Source organism: Lissotriton helveticus, chromosome 2_2, assembly GCF_964261635.1.
Source record: "Lissotriton helveticus chromosome 2_2, aLisHel1.1, whole genome shotgun sequence".
In the NCBI taxonomy this organism is placed as follows: domain Eukaryota; kingdom Metazoa; phylum Chordata; class Amphibia; order Caudata; family Salamandridae; genus Lissotriton; species Lissotriton helveticus.
The window spans coordinates 32,619,996-32,644,054 of record NC_136060.1 but is presented as its reverse complement, the minus strand read 5'-3'; the positions used below and the strand labels follow the sequence as shown (position 1 = coordinate 32,644,054).

At 47.3% G+C, this 24,059-nt stretch overlaps 1 protein-coding gene across 1 annotated transcript; it reads right to left on the bottom strand.

Annotated features, from left to right (window-relative positions):
• Positions 1–2,146: 2,146 nt before the first annotated feature.
• On the bottom strand, positions 2,147–22,936 carry SLC25A4 (solute carrier family 25 member 4). The gene is made up of 4 exons (XM_078678030.1): positions 22,721–22,936; positions 20,291–20,777; positions 19,167–19,307; positions 2,147–2,558 (listed from the first exon to the last, which is right to left on the bottom strand). Exons 1-4 carry the CDS (start codon positions 22,829–22,831, stop codon positions 2,401–2,403), a joined length of 897 nt encoding a protein of 298 aa, XP_078534156.1. The 5' UTR covers positions 22,832–22,936; the 3' UTR covers positions 2,147–2,400.
• Positions 22,937–24,059: the final 1,123 nt, after the last annotated feature.

Sequence of the window (24,059 nt, the reverse complement as noted above, 5' to 3'; positions counted from 1 at the left end):
TGTCCTTACAGAGACTAGCCCCCCCAAAGCTATTTTCATTCTAGCAAGGCTGGCCCACAGAAAAACACTGGGAAGCAGCATTAACTATTAATTCTGCTATCTCAGGCTAGGGACCAGTTAGAAAAATTATACAATTACAAATGTTATTATCTATTAGAAACACAACTTATGAGTGAAGTCGGATTTTGTTAATAAATATTAAGGAAAGTGTACTTTTAAATAGTTACAATTTCCCTGCCTGAAGATCCTGAGGTTCATTTGTAAGAGCCTCCCACTGTCACCCAGCTGGTAATTAACCCTGATACGGTTTGCCTGGCTGCGGAAAGGTGCTTTTGTTCCCTGGCAACTGTACCAGTTGGGCTGTGCCCAGAAACTTAATTTACTTCCCATACAGATGACACCTGAACAGGTCTTTCCCTGTCTCCCGGGGAGGCAGGCTATGACCCAGTGGGATAAAAGCTGCCCCCAGAACTGGTTTGGAGTGACCACAGATAAGGTGCTGGAAATTACCATATCCACACGTCTGGTTAGGTAATCACGCTCTGCACAATGGGAGAAGGGTTTCTCCATCATGGATTTAGTCAGTAAGGGGCACTGTGGGATTGTTTGCAGTAGGGCACACAGGAACAGCTGCAAAAGTGGGTATGGTTACCCCAGAGATCTTCTATCCTAGTGCTTAGGAGTCGCCACCACCCACAAGCTAGAGCCAGTCATACATTTGGCACTCCAAGACATATTCTTCAGCACACTCTGGACCTGTGGAAACACAGAAGATGAACTGCACCTGCTGTCTGAGACTTGTGAGATCCAAAGGGCTGAACCTGCTCCCACTGTAACAAGGACAAAGAAGTGGACTCCAAGGATCAGATGGCTGACCTCTTGTGTCACTGTAGGGACACAACAAGCTACAAAAGGCCTTTTTCTTGTAGTGACCAGTACTGAATTGACCCAACCTGGACCCTGCCGGTGGCATCTGCGGGAGTGAGACTTGAACACAATGCTGGAGGACCAGAGCAAACCTGCCAAGTCAACCTGCCCAAGGCGCAACCTAACTGGGCTGAAAAAACAGGTTTCCCCCCTCTCTGAGTTTCTGCACGCCAGCAAATTAGTTTCAGAGGGACCTCGGTAAGAAGGTATCAGAACAGAGCCTCAACCTTGCCTCACTGGAAGGCAAATCACCCCTTGCGGGGTTTATACATCTTACCTAAGCCTTTTTTTGTTGCCTTGCGCGACAAATTGACAACATAAAGGCTTAGAATATCTGGGCCTACGTCTTAAGCTAGAATTTCCAACTTGGTAGAACCTGGTTGCTGTATCCAACTGAGCTCCATCGTGGTCGGCCTGAAATTGCGCCTAGGGTCTGCTTTACCGTGATCATTGGCTTTCATTGGTGCTTTGCACTTTTGGCACTATTTTTACTTATATCTTTGAAAATTATTATCTCCAGTTCATCTTATTGGATTTTTGTCATTTTGGAGTCATTTTTGCTCTTTTCCTATTTTTATAAAGGGGTGTGGGTTTTTTGTTGTGTTGTGTTTTTTAGCTTTAAATATTTTGGTATTACAAAGCGTTTTACACATTTCTATAAGTTAAGCCCGTCTGCTCTGTGACATAGCTACAAAGGATTGCGCTCAGGTTTAAATTCCTGAAGCATTTTAAAGGACCTAATAGGAGAGTGCCTTCATTCCTTTTGTTGGACCTCAATCTACCCCAACTAATAAGCCCCTTTCTCACAGGCAGCGATACGGGTTGTGATGCTTGTACTGAAGACATCCAAGATAAAAGTACTACTCCACTGCTTTCAATAATTAACTTTTATTTTAAATACAGGTATGTGGAAAGACTGGAATATTTAACCAAGAGCACATAGCCCTTGCTAATGGTGAATGGATTTACCTGACCACCTCTCATAAAAGAGGAGCAAAGTACATATACAAGACTGGAGACCTATTTACAACAAACACAAATGGGAAAAACATGATTAAATAGTAAAGATATGTACTCAAGTTCTTGTTTATTCACCCCGCATTCAGTGAACTTGGGCGTGTAGGGAGAGTTGCAGAGGTTCTTATTCACATGTGAGGTCTTGCTGTGACGTCAACATATTATACTCAGAATATACCACCGTAGATCACACACAAGGCACTATAACTTAATTTATGTTTATTGATAACTTACATGTATTCTGGTTCTGATATAATTGTTCTATTTAAATACAAAAAAAATAAGTCATGATCTAGTGGACATCTTTGAAGTATTTTACAATGTTGCTCCTCCTCTCTTTGGATTCGTCCGGATAGCCTTCACTATTTCCCTAGGAAATACCCCATTGTCCATTAAACCACATGCATATGTTACAAAACTCATCCGAGACAATTTCACTGGCTAGTTTTTTCAGACTTAAACATATTTCTTGATTTCATCGTACAAGACTAGCACGAACGCTCCACCCATTCCTCTCAGTACATTTGACCAGGCGCCTTTGAAGAAAGCTTTGGATCCTTCGTCTTTGACGATCTTCTTCCAGCAGTCGATTGTGCCCTTGTACATGATATCAGCTATAGAAACAGAAGTGCACAGGTATGAGTTACTGTAGAGATAATGAACCCTCAAAACCAACATTCACATCACAGAGCAACAACGTGAGACCTAAAAGTACTATTAATTACAAAAGAGATCCCCTGACACTTTCTAGTTTTTTTTAAAGAAGTCACCAGGTGAATGATTTCACAACAGGTCTCAAAACCCAAGCAGACATCAAACAAAGGAAAACTCTGAAATGCCCATTGTTGGTGATTGATAGAAATACTGGGTAAAGATAACTATCTTTAGTACTGTCTAATGCACACTAGATGGCCCCTTTAAGGATGTTTACAATGTAGAGAATTGTTCGCACAGAAATTATACTTGTGCTCGCAAAGTAGAGTGGAGTATGTAGAGCTTCTTAAGCCACTAGCATGTGGGGCAAGAGCAGGTCTTATGGTCAGGTTGACCACACTTTAGGTCTTCTTTGATTTATCTAGCGCTTATTAGACAAGGTATCTAAGGTGTGATGGCAAATGATGAATAAGGATTTTCTAAAAAATTAACCACATTTTGGATATTTCACACAAAGTAAAGTAAAGGTGGTGTAATTTAAACATCCCTAAAAATAGTTATCTTTTCCACTCTGAACTAAACCAATGAAGACATAGGCTCTGTGCTAATTTTGAAACACCATGCATTGACTTACATCTACCTTTTCAGCTCAGTAGCTACATGAGTACTTTTGCTTACAGAACCATTGATTTTGAAGATCTGCTCGTGCCCACAAATACTCTCATTGTATGTATATACTCAGCTCATAGACTAAATCCGAGTAGAATTCAGTATCATGTGTCCTGGAACTGAAATCATGCAATATTTTAAGTTGTAGGTTTGTGCACATTGTGTACTTTCACATTGTGTACTTTCACAAAGACTTGACAGGGATGAAAATAATTTAGACAGTAGGTAAAACATAACACATGCATGCATTGTATGGGTATTCCAATGTTCAGTGTTCTAATTATGTGTGATGCGCATATATGGTATAAAGTGCATCCCATATGTATGTATATGGTAGGAGGAGAAACAGTAAAGGAGATTGACAGTGAATCCCACTGGAGACTTTAGGGTGCACATGAAGGTGAGATGGTTGACTATGTTGAAGGCTGCTGAGAGGTGAAGCACTATGAAGAGCTGGGGTTTTCTTCATCTGTGGTCAGTAGGGCATTGTGTGGCCCTGCGTGGCTTGGTAAATGTGGAGTAATGCGCTGAAACGCAAGTCGCTGCCTTTCGTCACTCTGCCCCAGAGAGGCATTATATGGGTTTTCTTAAACATCCACCCATGAACTTTGGCGCATTCGCAGATTTACCATTAGTAAACCTGGGAATGCATCTAAATGTGACACCTCTGCAGGGAAGGCGTAACAAGGAGAAATATCTTTATTTCTCCTTGTTTTTTCCCTATTTCTATGTATGCTGCATTATGCAGCACAAGTAGAAAGAGGGAAATGCCTCTGAGGATTGTTTTTGTGCAGGAAGGTATCCTTTCCTGCACAAAAAGAATCCTGCTTACAACGCAGATACCCGTACACCATGGTACAAGGGTGCCTGCATTGGCGCTAGGCAGCACATGGTGCGTCAGCACAGGCAGCGAGCAGGAATGTGCCTTCTAATGTTAAATAAGGCGCATTCCTGCCCTTTCTCTTTCATGCAGCGAGGTGACTTGCTGGCTGCATGAAAATTTGATGAATATGCCTCTTGTTTTTTTTTAGGTCGAACATTTGAGACCTCTTGTATATACTTTAGTATATACTTATATACTTTAGTATATACCTATTTGTGTATGTACTTAGTGGGCTTGGGAGATCTGCCCTAGGACTTGTCTGCTTTTGCTTAGGGACTTTTTTCCTGTTCAATTGCCTCTATTTAACTATTTTGATAGAAAACGACCAGCAGAGTTCAGTAAAATACCAGAATCGCTTTAGCATTCTCTAGGTACCAGTACATAGAAATTGTCTTCTATGAGCACCCGTAGACAATATTTTTTTCAAATATTGTATTTTCAGTGATATGACCACTGAAGGCCCTGATTTTATATTAAAAACAGAGCTTTGGACTATACCATTTCCCAATGAAAAGGCAATATTTCTTTCTATATATTGTCATACCTGGCGTGTCACCCAGTTTGGTGCTTAATTTCCCTCCATGGTAAAGAACTGTAGATGTTTCAGTACCCAGGCTAAGGTGATGCATAGCTAAATACATATAAGGTCCCAAAGGCGAGACTGATTGCATTGCAAATGCTTGTTTATATGAAAGAGATAATATGGTTGCACTACGAGTGTGGCTGATGGAGGAACAAATAGGTAGAATGGCTGGATACTGCATCTTGAGGAAAGTGTGGCTACAGAGGGTATCCTTCTCCATCGATACCAGATGGTCTCTCTATCCCTAAACCAGGGTATTCATTTATGCATCTGGTTAAAGGTAAGACAATTTCTCACCATTTCATGACAACACAGTAGTGTTCAGATTAGGCACCACTATTATCATGACTAAAACCCCATGCCCAGTTTAGGCGTTATTGGGGGCTGAGACATATAGACACCATTTAGGATGACTGGGACAAAATTCCCATTGTTCATCAATCTCTATCCTTTAAAATCTTACGCTGTGCACACACCAGTAAAGATATTTCCTTAGGGTTTACACAGAGGTCATTTTACAATAAGATCTGGATCCATGACTATCCAGTTACTTTTATTAAGAACTCCTTTATACAGAGATGTGGTGCACCCTGATGGTATCTTCCTACCATGGTGGGATGAGTTAGTCTACAATGAAGCATGCCACAAAATGTGGGTGAGGCTTCCTCATCCAATATAAAAAGATATTTCTTTCCAAACCGGCTCCCTCTCAGGAATTGTGTAATTCATTAGACACCTTCTTCGTCGAAAAAATTGCCCTCATTAAAAATAATATTTTGCCCCCAACCCCAGGTTCGACCCCTATTTCCATTTCTGCTAATCCATTGGTGTTAGACCACATCCCTCCTATATCTAAACCAGAATTTCTGGCCCTCTTAAATAGAGTAAACTCTGGATCCCCAAATGACAGCTGCCCCCCTAAGGTCTTAAAAAAGCCTTTCTAGCCTGCCCTGATCCCCCTCTTTCTCTACTTAATAGTTCTTTGACCTCTGGTATTGTCCCCGATTTTTTTAAATGCGCCGCAGTAACGCCGCTCCTTAAAAAACCTAATGCGGATCCTCTAGTACTGAGCAACTTCCGCCCCATTTCCTTACTCCCCTTTCTTAGCAAAATCTTAGAGGCTCATGTGACCAATTGTCTTAGTGCCTTCATTGAGTCCTCCCAATTCCTGGATCCCCAGCAGGCTGGCTTCCGGCCGGGACACTCGACGAAGGCGGTTATTGTGGCTGTGATGGACGAGCTCAGGAAGGGGGCCGATAACAACATTCCCCAGGCGCTTGTGCTCCTGGATCTGTCGGCTGCCTTCGACACGGTCGATCATAATCTTTTGATCGACCGTGTCGATAGAGCCGGCATCCGGGGCGCAGCGCTAGGATGGATTAAATCCTTCCTGCTCCACCGCTCCCAGGCTGTTCGCCTATCTTCCTTCTCGGCCACCCTTGTAAAACTAACCTGTGGGGTCCCTCAAGGGTCGGCCCTTTCACCGCTGCTATTTAACCTGTATATGCAACCCCTGATTCAATCACTACATAACTACCCCGTCACTATTTTCAACTATGCTGATGATATTCAAATGGTTTTCAATCTTAACTCTACACCTACATCCATCGCTAACTTTCAGTCCACCATGTCCTTTATTGGAGAATGGATGTCCCAAAGCCAATTGAAATTAAACCCCAACAAAACGGAGCTGGTTTTAACAGGAGGCCCTCTCAATCCCTGGAACCCCAACTTTTGGCCTCCATCTTGGGGCACCGCTCCTTCCCCCTCTGAATCTGTAAAGAGCTTGGGGGTTATCATCAGCAGGGATCTCTCATTGGTACCCCAGATTAAGGCAGTTTCTTCATCATGCTTTTTTCAGCTACGACGAATTCGAAAAATCTCCAGGTTTTTGACCACTGAGGCCCTTATACTGGTGATTATGGCTCTGGTCATCTCCCGTCTTGATTATGCCAACGTTCTTTACGTTGGCATCCCGGCCTACCAACTCCGCCAATTACAACTGGTGCAGAATCAAGCGGCGAGACTCGTATTTCGTCAACCTAGACATCAACATGTCTCCCCCATACTGAAAAAGCTTCATTGGCTACCAGTGATGAAACGTGTCTTTTCAAACTTGGTTGCACCGTCTTCAAATCCTTGACTGGCCATGGCCCGGGTTTTATTACTTCCAGGATTCACCGCTACGTTCCCTCCCGTAACTTGCGCTCCCTGCATCACAACCTTCTGTCAGTCCCGTCCTTTAAGCGGAAAAAACACGGCGGCCTCGGGTTCTCTTTTCTGGCCCCTAAAACTTGGAACTCTTTCCCCCACGAAATTCGATCAACCACCTGTTACATGCTGTTGGAACTGGGTAGCCTGGCCTAGGGCAAGACATGCATTTCAGAGGCACAGTGTTAAGGTTGCAGACCACCCAAGAATAAAACCACGCAATAGCACACAAAAGAAAACGCTACACCAAAAATGTTAGTAAAATATGAGCTGTTTTATAAAAATAATATACTCTTTGGTTTAACTCTTAATATTCACACAGGGAAAATTTACACTTAGTTCAGGAGAAATTATAACACTGTTTGTCTGTGGAAAAAGAATCACAACTCAATACATGCGACTTGTAAATATGCTAGTCTTTCACCAGTACTAAATTGACATTTTATGCAGATTCCCTTTTGGAGAAGAAAACCTATTAATTGGGAAAATTATTGTAGTCCCCACTAAGGTGCTACTTAAGTCACCAGCTTTTACATCACTAGAGGTTCTATCATTCAACTTAGGCAAAGCTTTTAAACAGGTTTAAACAGGACTTATACTCTATAACTGATCTCAGTACTTGCAATAACACCTTGGATCTGCAATGCAAATTATCACCAATTCCTGTAGCACATTACCTTTAAATGGGCATTATACAATATTTGGCAGTTAACCTTTATGCCCACTCAGGCCAGTTAAGTATGTCTTGCACTAGATTCCTGCTCCTCAGAGCTCCTAATCCACCCTGGGAGGCAAATTGTTAGGCATAGGCATAAGTTAGAATTATTCCTTGGGCTTAGAATTCCCCTGAGGGCCCCACTCCTTACTGTAGCGTGGAGACGATGTTGTCCCAGTCTCCACGCGTCGCTGCTCTCTTGAAGCTCCCTCGAGGTCTCACTGGCCTCACACTACTCCCTCCCGCCGAGCCAGCTGCTTATTTGAGGCTGGGGCGGGGGAATAGCGAAGAGCGCCTTCAAAATACCCCCTTTTCCGCTCCAACTACTTTCTTGCTCCTGGGGTGAAGGAAGAACAGAGCGCCCTTCCCAGGCCCCCTTCTCTACTCGTGCCAGCTCCTTCCTGAGGCGCTCGAGTGAGAGGGGCGCACTGGTTACCGGAGCATGCGCGGAGCGCTCCTTGCTCCTCAGTGGCTGCTCCCGCCTTTGCAGATCCGGCTCCGCCTCACGGAGCCCGGCGGCTCAACGGGGCATGCGCGGGAAGGTAGCGTCTCCTCTCTAGAGACCGCGCTGGACACACCGCGCTGTCCCTCTTCTCCTCTCCTCACCTCCGGGGCCGCAGTTGCAGGTCGGAATCAGCGCCGCCTCACCTCGCGCTGGAAATGGCAGAACGGCTTGACAACTCGCCGCCTCTGCTCCCTCAGCACGCAACCACCGGCTGCCACGCAGAGTATCTCCTCATCCCACTACCTCCGCTGCCACAGGTAGGAAGGGGGGCTCTCTGGGGGTGTAGCGCATTGGGGCTTCCCAGAAGTCGGTCAGCTACCAATTTAATGAACTGAGCAACAGGGGAGGGCACCAGAATTAGCCCTACTTCGATCAGGATCCTTAAGCTGGCACAGTCTCTGTTGGGATCCTTAAGCTGGCACAGTCTCTGTTGGGATCCTTAAGCTGGGCAGAGGACTGCGCTCCGCAGCGCTGCAGTCTCCTTCTCCTACAGACTTCCCCTATAGTATTTAGAACAGGGGCAAGCCAGGCGCCCAGGGTCTCCAAGTAACTTCCCACAGCGGGGCCAGGACAAGTAACCAACAGGGGAGTAATGGGTTGGACCAATAAGGCAGATTCCCAGTCCAGGGGGTCAACCCTCAGTCTAACCTCTTTCCCACCCTCAGCTACCACCTGTCCTCCAGCTGACTTCCACAGGTAGACAAAATGGCTGCCCCGCATTCCGCCTTTTATAGGCTGCCCTTCAATGGTCCAGCATGGACCAGAAGGTTCTGGAATGCCCTATGTTAGGCTATGGCCAAGTTCTGAGTGTGACAGTTGGGGCAGTTGGTGGCCACCATTTTAGGTGGTGCCAACTTTCCTGTCAGAACAGGCCTCTGGGTCTGAGGTAAAAGATTATGGAGGGGAGAAAGAACACCTATCCCCTTGACCAACACCTATAAAAATAGTAGACAGAAAAATAGTAAGGGTATGAGGGGCAAAAAGGGGACAAAATAAAGAATAATGAGGAGGGACTGCGCAAAAAAATCCAGACAGGTCTAACACGCGTCCCCCCCAGCTGAAAGTGGGGAGAACTATCCAACCCCTTGGGAGTCCTCTTCACTAAGGCGGAAATACCTGGAGAGACCGTCTGCATTGGCGTGGTCCACTCCAGGCCGATGTTCCACCCGGAAGTCCATTCCCTGTAGGGAAATGGACCACCTCAACAGCTTGGGATTTTCCCCCTTCATTTGCATCAGCCAACGAAGGGGGCGGTGGTCAGTCTGAACCAGGAAGTGCGAGCCAAAGAGGTATGGCCGCAGCTTCTTCAGAGCCCACACCACCGCAAAAGCTTCCCTCTCAATTGCACTCCACTTCTGTTCCCGGGGAAGCAGTCTCCTGGATAAGAAGACTACAGGCTGATCCAGGCCCTCTTCATTTAGTTGCGATAACACTGCCCCAATGCCATGTTCGGATGCATCTGTTTGAACAATGAACTCCTTGGAGAAATCGGGAGCCTTCAGGACCGGTGCTTCGCACATTGCCTGCTTCAACTTTTCAAAGGCTTGCTGACAAGCCTTTGTCCAAACTACCCGTCGAGGTTGTTTCCTAGAGGTGAGCTCTGTGAGGGGCGCTACAATAGTGCCATACCCCTTCACAAAGCGACGGTAGTAACCTGTGAGGCCCAGAAAAGCTCGGACCTCAGTTTGTGTCTTGGGGGATTCCCAGGCCATGATTGCCTCAATTTTTGCCTGCAGGGGCTGCACTGACCCCCTACCCACCAAGTGTCCAAGGTACACAACCAACCCCTGCCCAATCTGGCATTTGCTGGCTTTGATGGTCAATCCAGCTTGTTTCAGCGCCTGGAGAACTGCTTGCAAATGTTGCAAGTGGTCCTCCCAACTGCTACTGAAGACAGCAATGTCATCCAGGTAAGCAGCCGAGAAACTCTCCATTCCAGAGAGGACCTGGTTCACCAGTCGCTGAAATGTGGCAGGAGCGTTCTTGAGACCAAAGGGCATCACACAGAACTGGAAGTGTCCCTCGGGCGTGGAAAAGGCTGACCTTTCCCTTGCTCCATCTGTCAAGGAGATCTGCCAGTACCCTGAAGTGAGGTCAAAGGTACTGAGGTATTGGGCAGCTCCTAGCCGGTCAATTAACTCATCCGCCCTGGGGATGGGATGAGCATCAGTTTTGGTAACGGAGTTCAGTCCTCGGTAATCCACACAAAACCTCAGTTCTGGTGTGGTGCCCGGTGGGGCGGCTTTTGGGACTAGCACCACCGGACTGGACCAAGGGCTGCTGGACGGTTCTATCACTCCTAGCTCCAACATCTTGGCAACTTCGCCATGGATGCTAGCCTTCACCTTGTCCGACAGCCTATAGGTCTTGGATTTCACTGGGGGGCTGTCTCCTGTGTCCACATCATGGGTACACAGGTGGGTTCTTCCTGGGACAAGGGAAAACAGTGAAGAGTACTGCCCCAATACCTGTCGGCAGTCCTCTCGTTGCTCAGGAGTGAGAGACGGGGAGAGAATCACTCCCTCCACCGACCCATCCTTCTCTTGACATGAAAAGAGGTCTGGGAGAGGCTCGCTTTCTGCTTCCTCAGCACCATCAGTCACCAACATCAGGATGACCTCTGGCCTCTCATGGTGGGGTTTGAGGCGATTGGCATGCAGCACCCGTAGGGGCTGCCTCGGGGTCTTAAGATCCACCAAGTAAGTGGCCTTACCCTTTTTCTCCAACACCTCAAAGGGGCCTGTCCAACGATCCTGAAGGGCACTTAGCTCTCCAGGGTCCATCACCCAGACTTTCTGGCCAGGCTCCAACTCCACCGGGTGAGCATTCTGATCATACCATTCCTTCATGACTGCCTGACTGGCCTCCAAGTTGTCAGCAGCCTGCTTCCACAACTTGGCCATCTGGCTTCTGAAGGCCAACATGTAGCTCACCACATCCTGGGGAGGTTTTCTGGGAGACTTCTCCCATCCTTCCTTCACCAGGCTGAGAGGCCCACGCACTGGGTGCCCATACAACAATTCGAACGGGCTGAAGCCCACTCCTCTCTGTGGCACCTCTCTGTAGGAGAACAGTAAGCAAGGTAGGAGGATGTCCCACTTCCTCCGTAAGCTCTCTGGCAGACTTCTTATCATGCCCTTCAGGGTCTTATTGAACCTCTCAACCAGTCCATTGGACTGGGGGTGATAGGGAGTGGTGAACCGGTAGGTCACCCCACACTCCTTCCACATGGTCCGCATGTAAGCAGACAGGAAGTTAGTCCCCCTGTCAGACACAACCTCCTTCGGGAATCCTACCCTAGTAAAGATTCCCATCAGGGCCCTAGCCACCACAGGTGCAGTAACAGTCCTCAGAGGGATGGCCTCTGGGTACCGTGTGGCATGATCCACCAGAACCAGGATGAACCTGTGACCAGCTGTTGTTGGTGGATCCAATGGCCCTACAATGTCGATGCCCACCCTTTCAAAGGGGGTGCTAACGACAGGAAGTGGTTCCAGGGGAGCCTTTAGCTTCACCCCTGTCTTCCCACTGGCCTGGCAGGATACACATGTCCTACAGTATGTGTTGGACGCCGCTTTCATCTGAGGCCAGTAAAAGTGGAGAACAAGCCGTGCAAAGGTCTTGTCCTGGCCTAAGTGTCCTGCCAGTGGTATCGCATGAGCCAATTCCAGCAGAAAGGCTCGGTATTGCTGCGGGACCACCAAGGCCCTTGATGAGCCAGGTAGAGGAACCTTAGGTTCACTGTAGAGGAGGCCATCCTCCCAGTAAATATGGTGGTGTCCCGTAGCATCACCTGCTGCCTGGGCTTCAGCCTGACGCCTCAGTCCCTCAAGGGTAGGGCACTCCCTCTGCCCCTTACAGAATTCCTCTCTGGTAGGACCTCCCGCCACATGCCATTCAGCAGGGATGGGTAACTCCTCCAGAGAGTCTACTCCCCCCTCCACGGACTCCTGGCCTACCACTGCAGGTGGCCGATCTGTCACATGGGGCGTGGAAGCCGAAGCAGGCTGTCCCTGTCTCTGTTTCTGACCCTTTTTGGCAGCGGGTTGGACCATTGTTCCAGGCTCCAACCCAGGCGAACTCCCTCTCCGGGCAGTCGCAGACCGTGTGCTTACACAGGCCCAGTCAGGTGTACCCAGCATCGCAGAATGCGTCCGGTATTCCACCTCTCTCCAAGTGTTGTGCTCCATGTCATTCCCCAACAGACAATCAACTGGCCCGGCAGGGCTTACGGCAACTCGAAGTGAACCTGCAACCCCTTCCCACTCAAAGGGAACCTCAGCCACTGGATAGTGGCCCATTCTGCCGTCAGCCATCGCGGCGGGGTGGAGTACATTAGGAACAACCTGCTCTGGGGACACCAGTTGACTTCTCACCATAGTCATACTGGCTCCTGTATCTCTCAGAGCCTCCCCTCTTTGGCCATTGATGGTAACCCATTGCCCATACTTTGTAGTATTTGGGGGCACCTGGATCTTTGGTACCATCTCCCGCTCTCCCAGGGACACTAAGGTGACACCCGCCCACTCACCCCCCTTATCTAAGGGCAACTCCTCCCCGAGCGCTACACTAGCTACTCCCGGTGACTTTCCTCCGGTGGGAGGGGGTGGTCTCTTTGGGCATCTGACATCTCCCTTATAATGTCCAACACCACCACATTCAAAACAGTGGGGAACCCTTGGCTGCTGGTTTTGGCCAGGATTAGGGTTTCTGGGCGGGTTTGCCCTAGGGGTGAAACCTGCTCCCTTACCTTGGAAATTATTTTGGGGACCTTTGGAGAACTCCTTCTTTTTATCTCCTCCCTCTTTCTTCTGGGGGGTGCCCTGTCCGGCTTTTTGAGAATCCCCTCCAGTCCCCTTGGAGGACACCCGGGTACTTGCCCAAGTGTCCGCCTCCTCTGCAAGCTTCCGGGGATCGGTCAGCTTGCTGTCCACCAGGTGTTGGCGCAACTCGGGAAAACATTTCTCGAGGAGGTGTTCTTTCAAAAATAGATTGTACAGCCCCTCATAGTCCTTTACCTCGCTGCCCTTGACCCAACCCTCTAAAGCTTTCTTGGCGTAGTCTAAAAAGTCTACCCAATTCTGGGTACTCATTTTGTGACTTCCCCTGAATTTTTGTCTGTACCTTTCAGGGGTAAGTCCAAACTTTTTCACCAGTGCCACCTTCATGGCAGGGTAGTGGGTTTGCTCATCCTGCTCCAGAGCCAACAAGGTGTCTCTACCAGCAGGTGGCATGTATTTATACAGCCCACCTCCCCAGTGAGTTTCTAGGATCCCGTGAGCCCTTAAAGAAACCTCATAGGCGGCCAACCATTTGGCAATGTCATCACCTGGGGTGTAACTAGCAATGACATCTTTGGGTAGGTAGGGTCTAGACTCCCTGGTGTCTACTTTCTTTTCGCTGCCACCATTGTCTGGAGTGGGAGGTCTTTGTATTAGGACCTGTAGGTCCATCTCCTTGAGGGTTTGCTCATGAGCTAACCTCCTTTCCTCCCTTTGCATCTCCATCCTAGCTAATTCCAGCTTCATTCTCCTCTCCTCCCTCCTATCTTCTAGCTCGGCTTCGGTTAAACCCCTGTCTGAGACGCTGCTGCTTGCCCTTGAAGGTATCCTGGGACCTGTCAGAAGATTCCCACTCCCCACTTGGTTTAACAATGCAGCCTCAGTAACAGTGTCCCCGTCACCCTCTTCAGTTTCTGGTTCCTCCCTTAAATGAGCTTCCACCCATGCCCTTATGCTTGTCAGCAACTCTCCTTTCTTGGCACCTTTATTAAAAAATACCCCTTGATGCTGACACCAATCTCTCAGTTGGGCCACAGTATTGGCTTCCAACTCCTTAAAATTCAACTCCATCTTTGCCATGGAATAAAATTACTCACAGGAGAAAACCACGAAGTGACCTGAGGTTAACCTCCACCCACCACCAGAAATAAATTTAGAAAAAACAAAAATGTAAATTAGGAGGGCCGCAAGGAGAAAACTCCTGGTGTAGGTTTAGTGTATTGCGTTGAATTACTAGTGAGTAGCTGCAACCAAGTCAGTAATCCCACCGCTAGGCACCAAATGTTGGAACTGGGTAGCCTGGCCTAGGGCAAGACATGCATTTCAGAGGCACAGTGTTAAGGTTGCAGACCACCCAAGAATAAAACCACGCAATAGCACACAAAAGAAAACGCTACACCAAAAATGTTAGTAAAATATGAGCTGTTTTATAAAAATAATATACTCTTTGGTTTAACTCTTAATATTCACACAGGGAAAATTTACACTTAGTTCAGGAGAAATTATAACACTGTTTGTCTGTGGAAAAAGAATCACAACTCAATACATGCGACTTGTAAATATGCTAGTCTTTCACCAGTACTAAATTGACATTTTATGCAGATTCCCTTTTGGAGAAGAAAACCTATTAATTGGGAAAATTATTGTAGTCCCCACTAAGGTGCTACTTAAGTCACCAGCTTTTACATCACTAGAGGTTCTATCATTCAACTTAGGCAAAGCTTTTAAACAGGTTTAAACAGGACTTATACTCTATAACTGATCTCAGTACTTGCAATAACACCTTGGATCTGCAATGCAAATTATCACCAATTCCTGTAGCACATTACCTTTAAATGGGCATTATACAATATTTGGCAGTTAACCTTTATGCCCACTCAGGCCAGTTAAGTATGTCTTGCACTAGATTCCTGCTCCTCAGAGCTCCTAATCCACCCTGGGAGGCAAATTGTTAGGCATAGGCATAAGTTAGAATTATTCCTTGGGCTTAGAATTCCCCTGAGGGCCCCACTCCTTACTGTAGCGTGGAGACGATGTTGTCCCAGTCTCCACGCGTCGCTGCTCTCTTGAAGCTCCCTCGAGGTCTCACTGGCCTCACACTACTCCCTCCCGCCGAGCCAGCTGCTTATTTGAGGCTGGGGCGGGGGAATAGCGAAGAGCGCCTTCAAAATACCCCCTTTTCCGCTCCAACTACTTTCTTGCTCCTGGGGTGAAGGAAGAACAGAGCGCCCTTCCCAGGCCCCCTTCTCTACTCGCGCCAGCTCCTTCCTGAGGCGCTCGAGTGAGAGGGGCGCACTGGTTACCGGAGCATGCGCGGAGCGCTCCTTGCTCCTCAGTGGCTGCTCCCGCCTTTGCAGATCCGGCTCCGCCTCACGGAGCCCGGCGGCTCAACGGGGCATGCGCGGGAAGGTAGCGTCTCCTCTCTAGAGACCGCGCTGGACACACCGCGCTGTCCCTCTTCTCCTCTCCTCACCTCCGGGGCCGCAGTTGCAGGTCGGAATCAGCGCCGCCTCACCTCGCGCTGGAAATGGCAGAACGGCTTGACAACTCGCCGCCTCTGCTCCCTCAGCACGCAACCACCGGCTCCCACGCAGAGTATCTCCTCATCCCACTACCTCCGCTGCCACAGGTAGGAAGGGGGGCTCGCTGGGGGTGTAGCGCAATGGGGCTTCCCAGAAGTCGGTCAGCTACCAATTTAATGAACTGAGCAACAGGGGAGGGCACCAGAATTAGCCCTACTTCGATCAGGATCCTTAAGCTGGCACAGTCTCTGTTGGGATCCTTAAGCTGGCACAGTCTCTGTTGGGATCCTTAAGCTGGGCAGAGGACTGCGCTCCGCAGCGCTGCAGTCTCCTTCTCCTACAGACTTCCCCTATAGTATTTAGAACAGGGGCAAGCCAGGCGCCCAGGGTCTCCAAGTAACTTCCCACAGCGGGGCCAGGACAAGTAACCAACAGGGGAGTAATGGGTTGGACCAATAAGGCAGATTCCCAGTCCAGGGGGTCAACCCTCAGTCTAACCTCTTTCCCACCCTCAGCTACCACCTGTCCTCCAGCTGACTTCCACAGGTAGACAAAATGGCTGCCCCGCATTCCGCCTTTTATAGGCTGCCCTTCAATGGTCCAGCATGGACCAGAAGGTTCTGGAATGCCCTATGTTAGGCTATGGCCAAGTTCTGAGTGTGACAGTTGGGGCAGTTGGTGGCCACCATTTTAGGTGGTGCCAACTTTCCTGTCAGAACAGGCCTCTGGGTCTGAGGTAAAAGATTATGGAGGGGAGAAAGAACACCTATCCCCTTGACCAACACCTATAAAAATAGTAGACAGAAAAATAGTAAGGGTATGAGGGGCAAAAAGGGGACAAAATAAAGAATAATGAGGAGGGACTGCGCAAAAAAATCCAGACAGGTCTAACACATGCCCTTCAGTAAACTATTAAAAACCCACCTGTTCCGACAAGCATATAAGGACTGATCACATGCTCCTTCTCCCTGTCTCTCCCTCCTGAGTTTATCTGCCCTATAGCGCCAAGAAACCAGTGGTGTCCGAGCGCTCTATAAATAATTTTTACAAATACAATTACAAGAATAAAAAATCGGTTCAGTGTTAATGGCAAATCTGATTATCACGTTCCTTGTGGTTTGATAGGATGGTTGCAGTTATGATGAATAAAGGCAGAAACTGTAGTGAAAAATAAAACACACCAAAATGCAGGTAGTTATTTGATGCAAAAAGATATTGAGCATCCTCCTTTATGCACACATCTGTTTATGTTCCTCTTCCCTTTCACTAGCTGCAGCTCTCACACCCCTATCTCACCCTCGTGTTTCACTGGGCCTCCTACCTCTCCCTAGTTCCAGTCTTCACATTTTCCCCTTCTTTCTAACTTTATTCTGCATGCTCTTATCCCTGTCCATTTCTCGTATTCACTCTGCCTTTTTCCTCTCTCCCCACATGTACATGTCCCTCTTCTCTCACTTGCTCGCATGGCTCTGCTTTGCCTTCTTCCTCCTCTCCCGATCATGTATTCCTGTCCCTTGCCTACCACTTCCAAATGTCAGTTCTTCACCCCTTTTTCTCTCTGCCTTCCTCTTGCTCTACCCTCATGTTTTGCTTTTCCTTCTGCATGTGCCTTCATTACCCCTCACGTAACAACTGGAGAAAGCCCAACCTCTGTGTTACCAATGCCCCCAGAGTACGGATGGAACAATAAAAATACAGTGGGTGGCTCTGCTTGGGATGGGTGTGTGCACTCTATACCCCCAATAATGGATTCGTTGTCAATGGATGATCATATACATTTTTAGAGCGGGTTGGACAGCCTGGCTGGATGCTTTGGCACCAAGGATATATACAGTGGTGGTGGCAGTGGAGGCCAAGAGGTCTGCTGGGAAATGTAAACCTGATGCATAAATTAGCCATGGTCAAGACACATTTGCTTATGGCTGGTTTCAAACTGAGGTGGCATGATGGGCAAAAGAACAATGGGCTGGAATGCTACTCCAAGCAATTGCAAGCGATTAGACAAATAGCAAGCCTCCTTCCCATCACCTTTGTGTGTTTGATGTACCGCAATAAGTGGCAAGGGTATGCCCAAAGACGGGTCCCTTGCTCCCTATGCCATAGTGACTAAGCTGCACCGACTGACGAGCCCCAATCAGGGCAAAACCGTTTTGGGTTCCTTGTATTCCAGTTCAGGGAGGACCTGGTAGTTCAGGCTGGACTGTTCCTATTGGAGCTGGTCAAGACTGTTTTGCATATGGCTGCGTTCATAATAAATTGGCATGGTAGGCAAAAGAACGATGGATTGGAATGCTACCTCGAGCGATTGCCATTAGTGAGACAAATGGCGAGTATTCCTTTGATCACCTTTCATGTGTCTGAGATTAGCCAACAAGCCTAGAAAAGGGCATCAGAGATGTGGCCACAAAGGATGGTTTTTAAGGTGATGGTTATCAACTTATCGGAAGGCTTTCTTTGAGAAAGATTTTTAAAGTACTACCACTTCAGATTCGGAAGCCAATTGTGCTAGTTCTGCTCACTTCTAAATTGGACTATGCGAACTCCCTCTATTTGAGGGCTGCTGATGACTTAATTAGGAAGTTAGAGCTGGTCCAAAATGCGACAGCCAAAACTATTCCTAATGTCGCTAATAGGACACAATCAATTTGTGCTGGCATAAAGCAATTTCACTTGCTCATTATCACCGAGCGGATTAAGTTCAAAGCATTGTTAATCCTGTTTCTTATAATTCAGAAAAAAGGTCCCGCTCACTTTAGGAGTAGGTTTCCCATATATCATGCTTCTAGAGATTTTTTCCTGCAGACTAGCACCTGGACACTTCCTTGGCTTGCGATGCGGCTGTAGCGCTTTAGAAATGGGCAATTTATTTCTATGCACTAAACGTGCACCATCAGCTGAGTGTGGCCAAATCTAATAAAAAACAGGTTAGTGTAGTTCAAGACATACTTCTGCCCCTTCCTCACTGACCCAACCCCAAGTATGCCCCCCCCCCTTCCCAACAATAGCCACAATTGAATGTCCTGAATCACCATTGCCATACATTTTATGCACTTTCACGACTGGGTATCAGACATGATGTGAGAATTCATAGTTGGTGGCGGTCAGAAGTGGAATGCACATCATGGATAGCAGTGTGTGTGTGGCTCTGGTGTCATGGGCCTGTGTGCCCATGTACCGTCCACATGAAAGAACACAAAGGGAGCGGCAATGTGTGAGCAATACTCAGGGGCAGGAGTTGATGCCATGTATATGTAGGAACAAGAGAAGGTACCACCCCTGTGTGAGGAGCACTCGGGTGGTGGGGTGTGCACATAGGGCACAGGGTGGTATCACAGGGTATGAAGGACGTGTGGGAACCAAGGGTAGGTGGAGGACAAATTACTGAGTTTAAAATACATTCCTATAGTTCACTCTGTATGAGGCCCCACCTTCAGAATATTAATATTACAAGCAGAGAAACTGAGTATTCTTCTTTCTCCAGTGTCTTCGCAAATGTAAGAGGAATTTAGAAAACAAGTTGGTACATTTTGAAAACTTTAAAAAAGCGTGGTGATTTTCTGCGATTTAAATTGTTTCTTCTTTTGTTCTCTCTGCTTTTTAGTCCCACCTTAGTCGACTACGGTCTTAGCACCAAAATACCTTCTGTGAGCGAACGCTCTGCGCTTTACAAATACACCACAAAAAAAGATGTCCTCTTACCTCCTTTCCTTCCAGACTGCATCATCATACGACGTCTGACGGTGTCAAAGGGGTAGGAAACCAGGCCAGCTACTGCCGTCACGGACTGGGCGATCATCCAGCTCACGAAGATGTGCACATTCTTGGGATCGGGCATCATGCCTGTGGGTAGAGGGCACTGGTGAGCAATGGCAGGGGTGACCCTTGCACCTCGCCCTCCACTCCTGCCACCACTCATGAGACAGGTACATTCAGTTACAGGGAGTGCACACAGTTGGAGGACCACCGTGTCACCGTCACTCTAGCCTCTAGTCACAAAGTGTTCTCAAAGTATGATGTTTGCCTCAATGTATAGCATGTTATATTAGTATAAACAACACTGTGTGACACAAGAGGGCCTGTAATGCTTTCCCTTCATTCTTGACTAAATCAAACGATTCAGTGTGCATTATCTGCCCCATGGCTAGTCTTTAGTCCAGCCAACAGGGTTTGTAATCAATAGTCCACCCGTAAATGTTTCACTCATTAGACTTGAGGTCTGAGCCATTCCATTCCTACATGTAATCCACCCACTCCAATAATCAACCCGTGCTGCCTTGCAGCTCCAGTGACAGCAGATACTTGTGACAGGCTTTAGTTTGTACAGAGCAGATTGTTTTCTTGTAGCACTATAGCTGACGAAAAGGGATATAATTCAACTATGAATATAAAGTCACCCCACGACTCTCTACATGTAAAATAATCATACGTGATTTAAAAACATTTCTATTTAAAAAGAAATATGATTTGGTTTTATCACAATAAACATCAAAAATTAATTTGCATTTTCTAGCACCAGTAAAAAAATGTAGTCAAATACAATGTTTAAGTTGATATATTAAATGTAAAGTTATGCTTTTAAAGTGGTTTCTCCGCCGTCCTTGGTCAAGGACCCGTTTACGTGTCATATTACATTGCTTCCACTGATGTCACAGTGACCCTGACCTTTCCATGACTGAACTGCGTCACTACTACCTGTGGCACGGTGCCCATTTCCGCCCCCCCTCCCCATAGCATCTCTCATGGGCTCTGTTCCCGCTTCCCTCTCCCACGTCAGATCTATGCCCCCCTTCACCCGCCGATGGCACTTCCTATGCCCAGCTCACCTTTGGCAGTGTCATAGACACCGAAGTAGGCCGCCCTGTAAATGATGATGCCCTGGACGGAGACGTTGAAGCCCTGGTACAGGCCCTTGGCCCCATCTGACTTCCAGATCTTGGTGAGGCAGTTGCCCAGGCCCGAGAACTCCCTCTGGGTGGGGCCCTTGCCTACGTCAGCAGCCAGCCTGGTCCTGGCAAAGTCCAGCGGGTACACAAAGCAGAGGGAGGTGGCACCGGCTGCGCCACCGGAGGCCAAGTTGCCCAGGAAGAAGCGCCAGAACTGGGTGCGCTTGTCGACGCCCCCCAGGAAGATCTGCTTGTACTTGTCCTTGAAGGCGAAGTTGAGGGCCTGAGTGGGGAAGTACCGGATGACGTTGGCCAGGTTGCCCCTCCAGAAGGAGATGAAGCCCTGCTCCTTGGGGATCCTGCGCACACAGTCCATGATCCCTTTGTACTGCTGGTCCACAGAGATCTGCTTGCTGGCATGTTGTACCTGCGCGGGTTTGAACGGAAAAAGTGTGAAGCGTAAAAAAAAAAGGGAATCCATGAACAATAAAAAAATCAAGGAACACAAACATGCACATTTGTTTCTATTGGAATTAAAACGTAATTATGGGTTTATTATATATATATATATATATATATATAGGTTTTTACGCAGGTCAATACCGGTTTTCCATCAATTCGTATCATTATTTCTTGCAGTGTTTTCCAATATTTAAACTGGGCTCATTAGTTCACAGTTTAACCACTGGCGATAAAAGAACCATATGCTTTATTTAGAAGAAGTAGTTTAGGCATACTTTATCTATATGAAAACGTAAAAACATATTGTAAGTGACTGTATAATGTATGCTTTAAAACAACTGCAAGGCTTGACTTTTTTTTCACAAGCAACTTTTCGTGAACATTACTAGAATTGTCTCTGAACAATTCCCACATCAACTCTATATTATCGAATAACTGAGCAGGTGTCATGTACTGAAAGGGTCTAGTACTAAATGCATAGTGTTTTTGACCGGTAGGTGGCGCTGGCTGAGTGGCTAAACGTCCAAGCGCCTCTTGTGCCATTTTGTGTATGTGCAGCAGGAAGAAGCCTCCATGGGTCCATAGAGGTCACCCTCCCAAAAAGGTGGAGGGGGCTCAGCGAGAGGGGAAGATACTCCACGCGAGCCAGGCCTCTGAGTGTCTCTCATTCAGCAGAGCGCTGAAGGTCAGTCCGGGGACAGCTCTCTGGTTGGGTGAAAAGGATTCACGAGAAGTGACAAGAGCAAAACCCAAAGGAGCCAATAAGAAACCATTATTGTGCCTGTTGCAGCCCTCTAGCAAAGGCGATTCTGCCAGCACCTCCTGCAACTTTCACATATGTCAAATTTGTAAAGGGCCAATGACCTTTCTCATTAAAATGTCAACCAGAATTTAGTTTCCATTTAGAATGTGTTGTGCAATATGGAAGGGACACTGATAGGGCAGTTAGTATTTCTTAAAAAAAAAGTGTGTGAAGACACAGGTTTGCAAAAGAGATGTGGTCCTGGGGCGGATGTGTTCACCTCTTAAATTGGAGACCTGGGCTGTAATCCCAGCAGTGGCACTTGGATAAACTATGTGATTTCGGGCAAACCACTGCGCCTCTATTCCCTGAAATCGTAAACGTGTGCCTGCAATGCTTGTCGCTGCATTGTTTTATAATTTGCAACCACTTTCACCGAAATACGCACACATATTTTAAAATTACGTCAAATGCATTTATTGTTACAAATAAATCTAGTTTTAACCTCAAGCAAGTGTATTTATACCTGCGAAGACTTCAGGCTGGGAGTAAGAGTCGGATTACATTTAGGAAACGCAGCGTTTTGTTATCACATGCTATAATGTTCATATACTGCAAACACGTCTCTAATCAGCACTGAAAATACTGGTACCCTGTACAAACACCACTGAGCACTAATTCCGTCCACACAGTTAAAAAACACATCACAATCGACAAGTTCATACCCGTACTCAACGCCCTAGTTTAAAAAGCCATACGTTATTGTGCCACCAGATACGCACGCAGCCCGGTATGCCAGTCCGCGGAGCTCTGTTCTATAAACAGGCGGTGGGAACCAACCGAGCCCTTGCCTGTGACATGTTTCCATATTTAGTCACTCAGCTCCCTTAGCTGCCAGGCACACAGCAGCCGGCACGTGGGAAAAGGGAGAGGAGATACCTAAAAGAGTGCATCTTTTTAAATGTTTCTAAAAAGTCAAGATGCATCCGTTGCCAACACACCAGTCCGGAGCGACCACTTTTACATAGTTTATTCCAACTTTTTCTTGGCAGGTTGGAAACGGGAAGTACCGGTTGGCAGTGCCAGCTGTACCACCCGGGAATGACAAATCACGTAGTGCATCACCCCATGCCATCTGGAACGGGACTTCTCAACATCTGACTCACCTGTAGCAGCAGTTTCACCCTCTCGATGGGAGCCACAGCTGTCTTGGAGATGGCAGCCGCCACTCCACCAGCCAGGAAATCTATGAGGAAGCTAACCACTTGGTCACTCATGTTGGCGTCGGTTCAGGTCCACCCGAGTAGAATACACGCAAGCCGGTGCCACCCTAGTCCCTTTCCCGAGCCCTCCTCCTCCGCAATGTCAAGCAAATGGGACCAGCTGCTGCCCTTCGCCCACCCTTATAATCTGCCGGGGTCTCGCGAGAAGAGGGCAGGGGCCACTCACGCGCTCGCGCCTCTCATTGGCGGAGCTCTTTCAGGGGTCCCGGGCGCCATACTGTTGCTGCATAGAGGACCCTTGAGGGCTTCGCCTCGCCCAGGCTGTAGGGGCGTTTAAAGGACGAATTAAAGTTATCGTGTCCCTCCTGAAGCACGTGGCCGCTGTATAAATAGAACCTCCGAGGGTCTAGGGAGGCTCCTGGGACGCACTCCTGGTCACATGTCACGTCTCTATTTATAAGGCACTGACGCTCACAAACTCCATAAACACAAGTGGGCTACACAGAGTTACGCTACGGAAAACGTACTAGTTACATCGTTAAACTATAAAACAAATGCTTTTTTTCATTTTAAACCGTTTTATTGAGAAAACTTGATTAAACAGGAGTATTAGTATATCTGCATACTTTGTTAATGATGCATAACATTTGGAACATGGTCTGGTTATGCTGTGTTATGTTTTTTATGTGCTTTGCAGTGCCTTAAACGCTCTTTTGTTGTCCCAATCGCGTATTAAGTGTTATGTGCACCTCTGACCTATTGAACATTCTGGCTGTGTTCGCAATGTCCTTTATTGCTTTCCCATCTAATTTCCATTTGGTACTCCCTGCACCTTGCCAAACCCCTACTTTTTATTATTTTGTTTTGCCTTCCATATTTTCCTATATCTTTTAAATGGAGTTTCATTCTTGAGTCCCTTTCGAATTCATTATTCCTGTTAACTGTATTTTACCATCCTGTTTTCATTATTTTTGCCTCACACCCACAGTATCATTTCGACCCTACCAAGTGTTAATGAAAGATTCCCCTTTTGCATTTGTTCAGCTGTCCCCCCTATATTTGTGTTTTTCGTCTCTGAGGTCAAACGCGTGTCTGCTGCCAAGCTTGGTTGGGCTTTCACCTGTGTAAGTGTAGGAGACTAACCTAACCTTTGGTCTTCCACTGTGAGATGCCAGGTATCACTTTTCTGGAGGCGTGCCACCATTAAGGTGGAAGGGAGTTTGGCTGTTGTTTGGGACAGAGGGGCGCGTTTTTTACCCTGTTTCAGGTCATGAAACTCAGA

Coding starts and splice junctions, on each gene's coding strand:
- SLC25A4 (XM_078678030.1), bottom strand. CDS start 22,831: ATGAGTGACCAAGTGGTTAGCTTCCTCATAGATTTCCTGGCTGGTGGA. Junction 20,778..22,720: donor GGGTGAAACTGCTGCTACAG/GTGAGTCAGATG, acceptor AAACCCGCGCAG/GTACAACATGCCAGCAAGCA. Junction 19,308..20,290: donor TGTCTATGACACTGCCAAAG/GTGAGCTGGGCA, acceptor CTCTACCCACAG/GCATGATGCCCGATCCCAAG.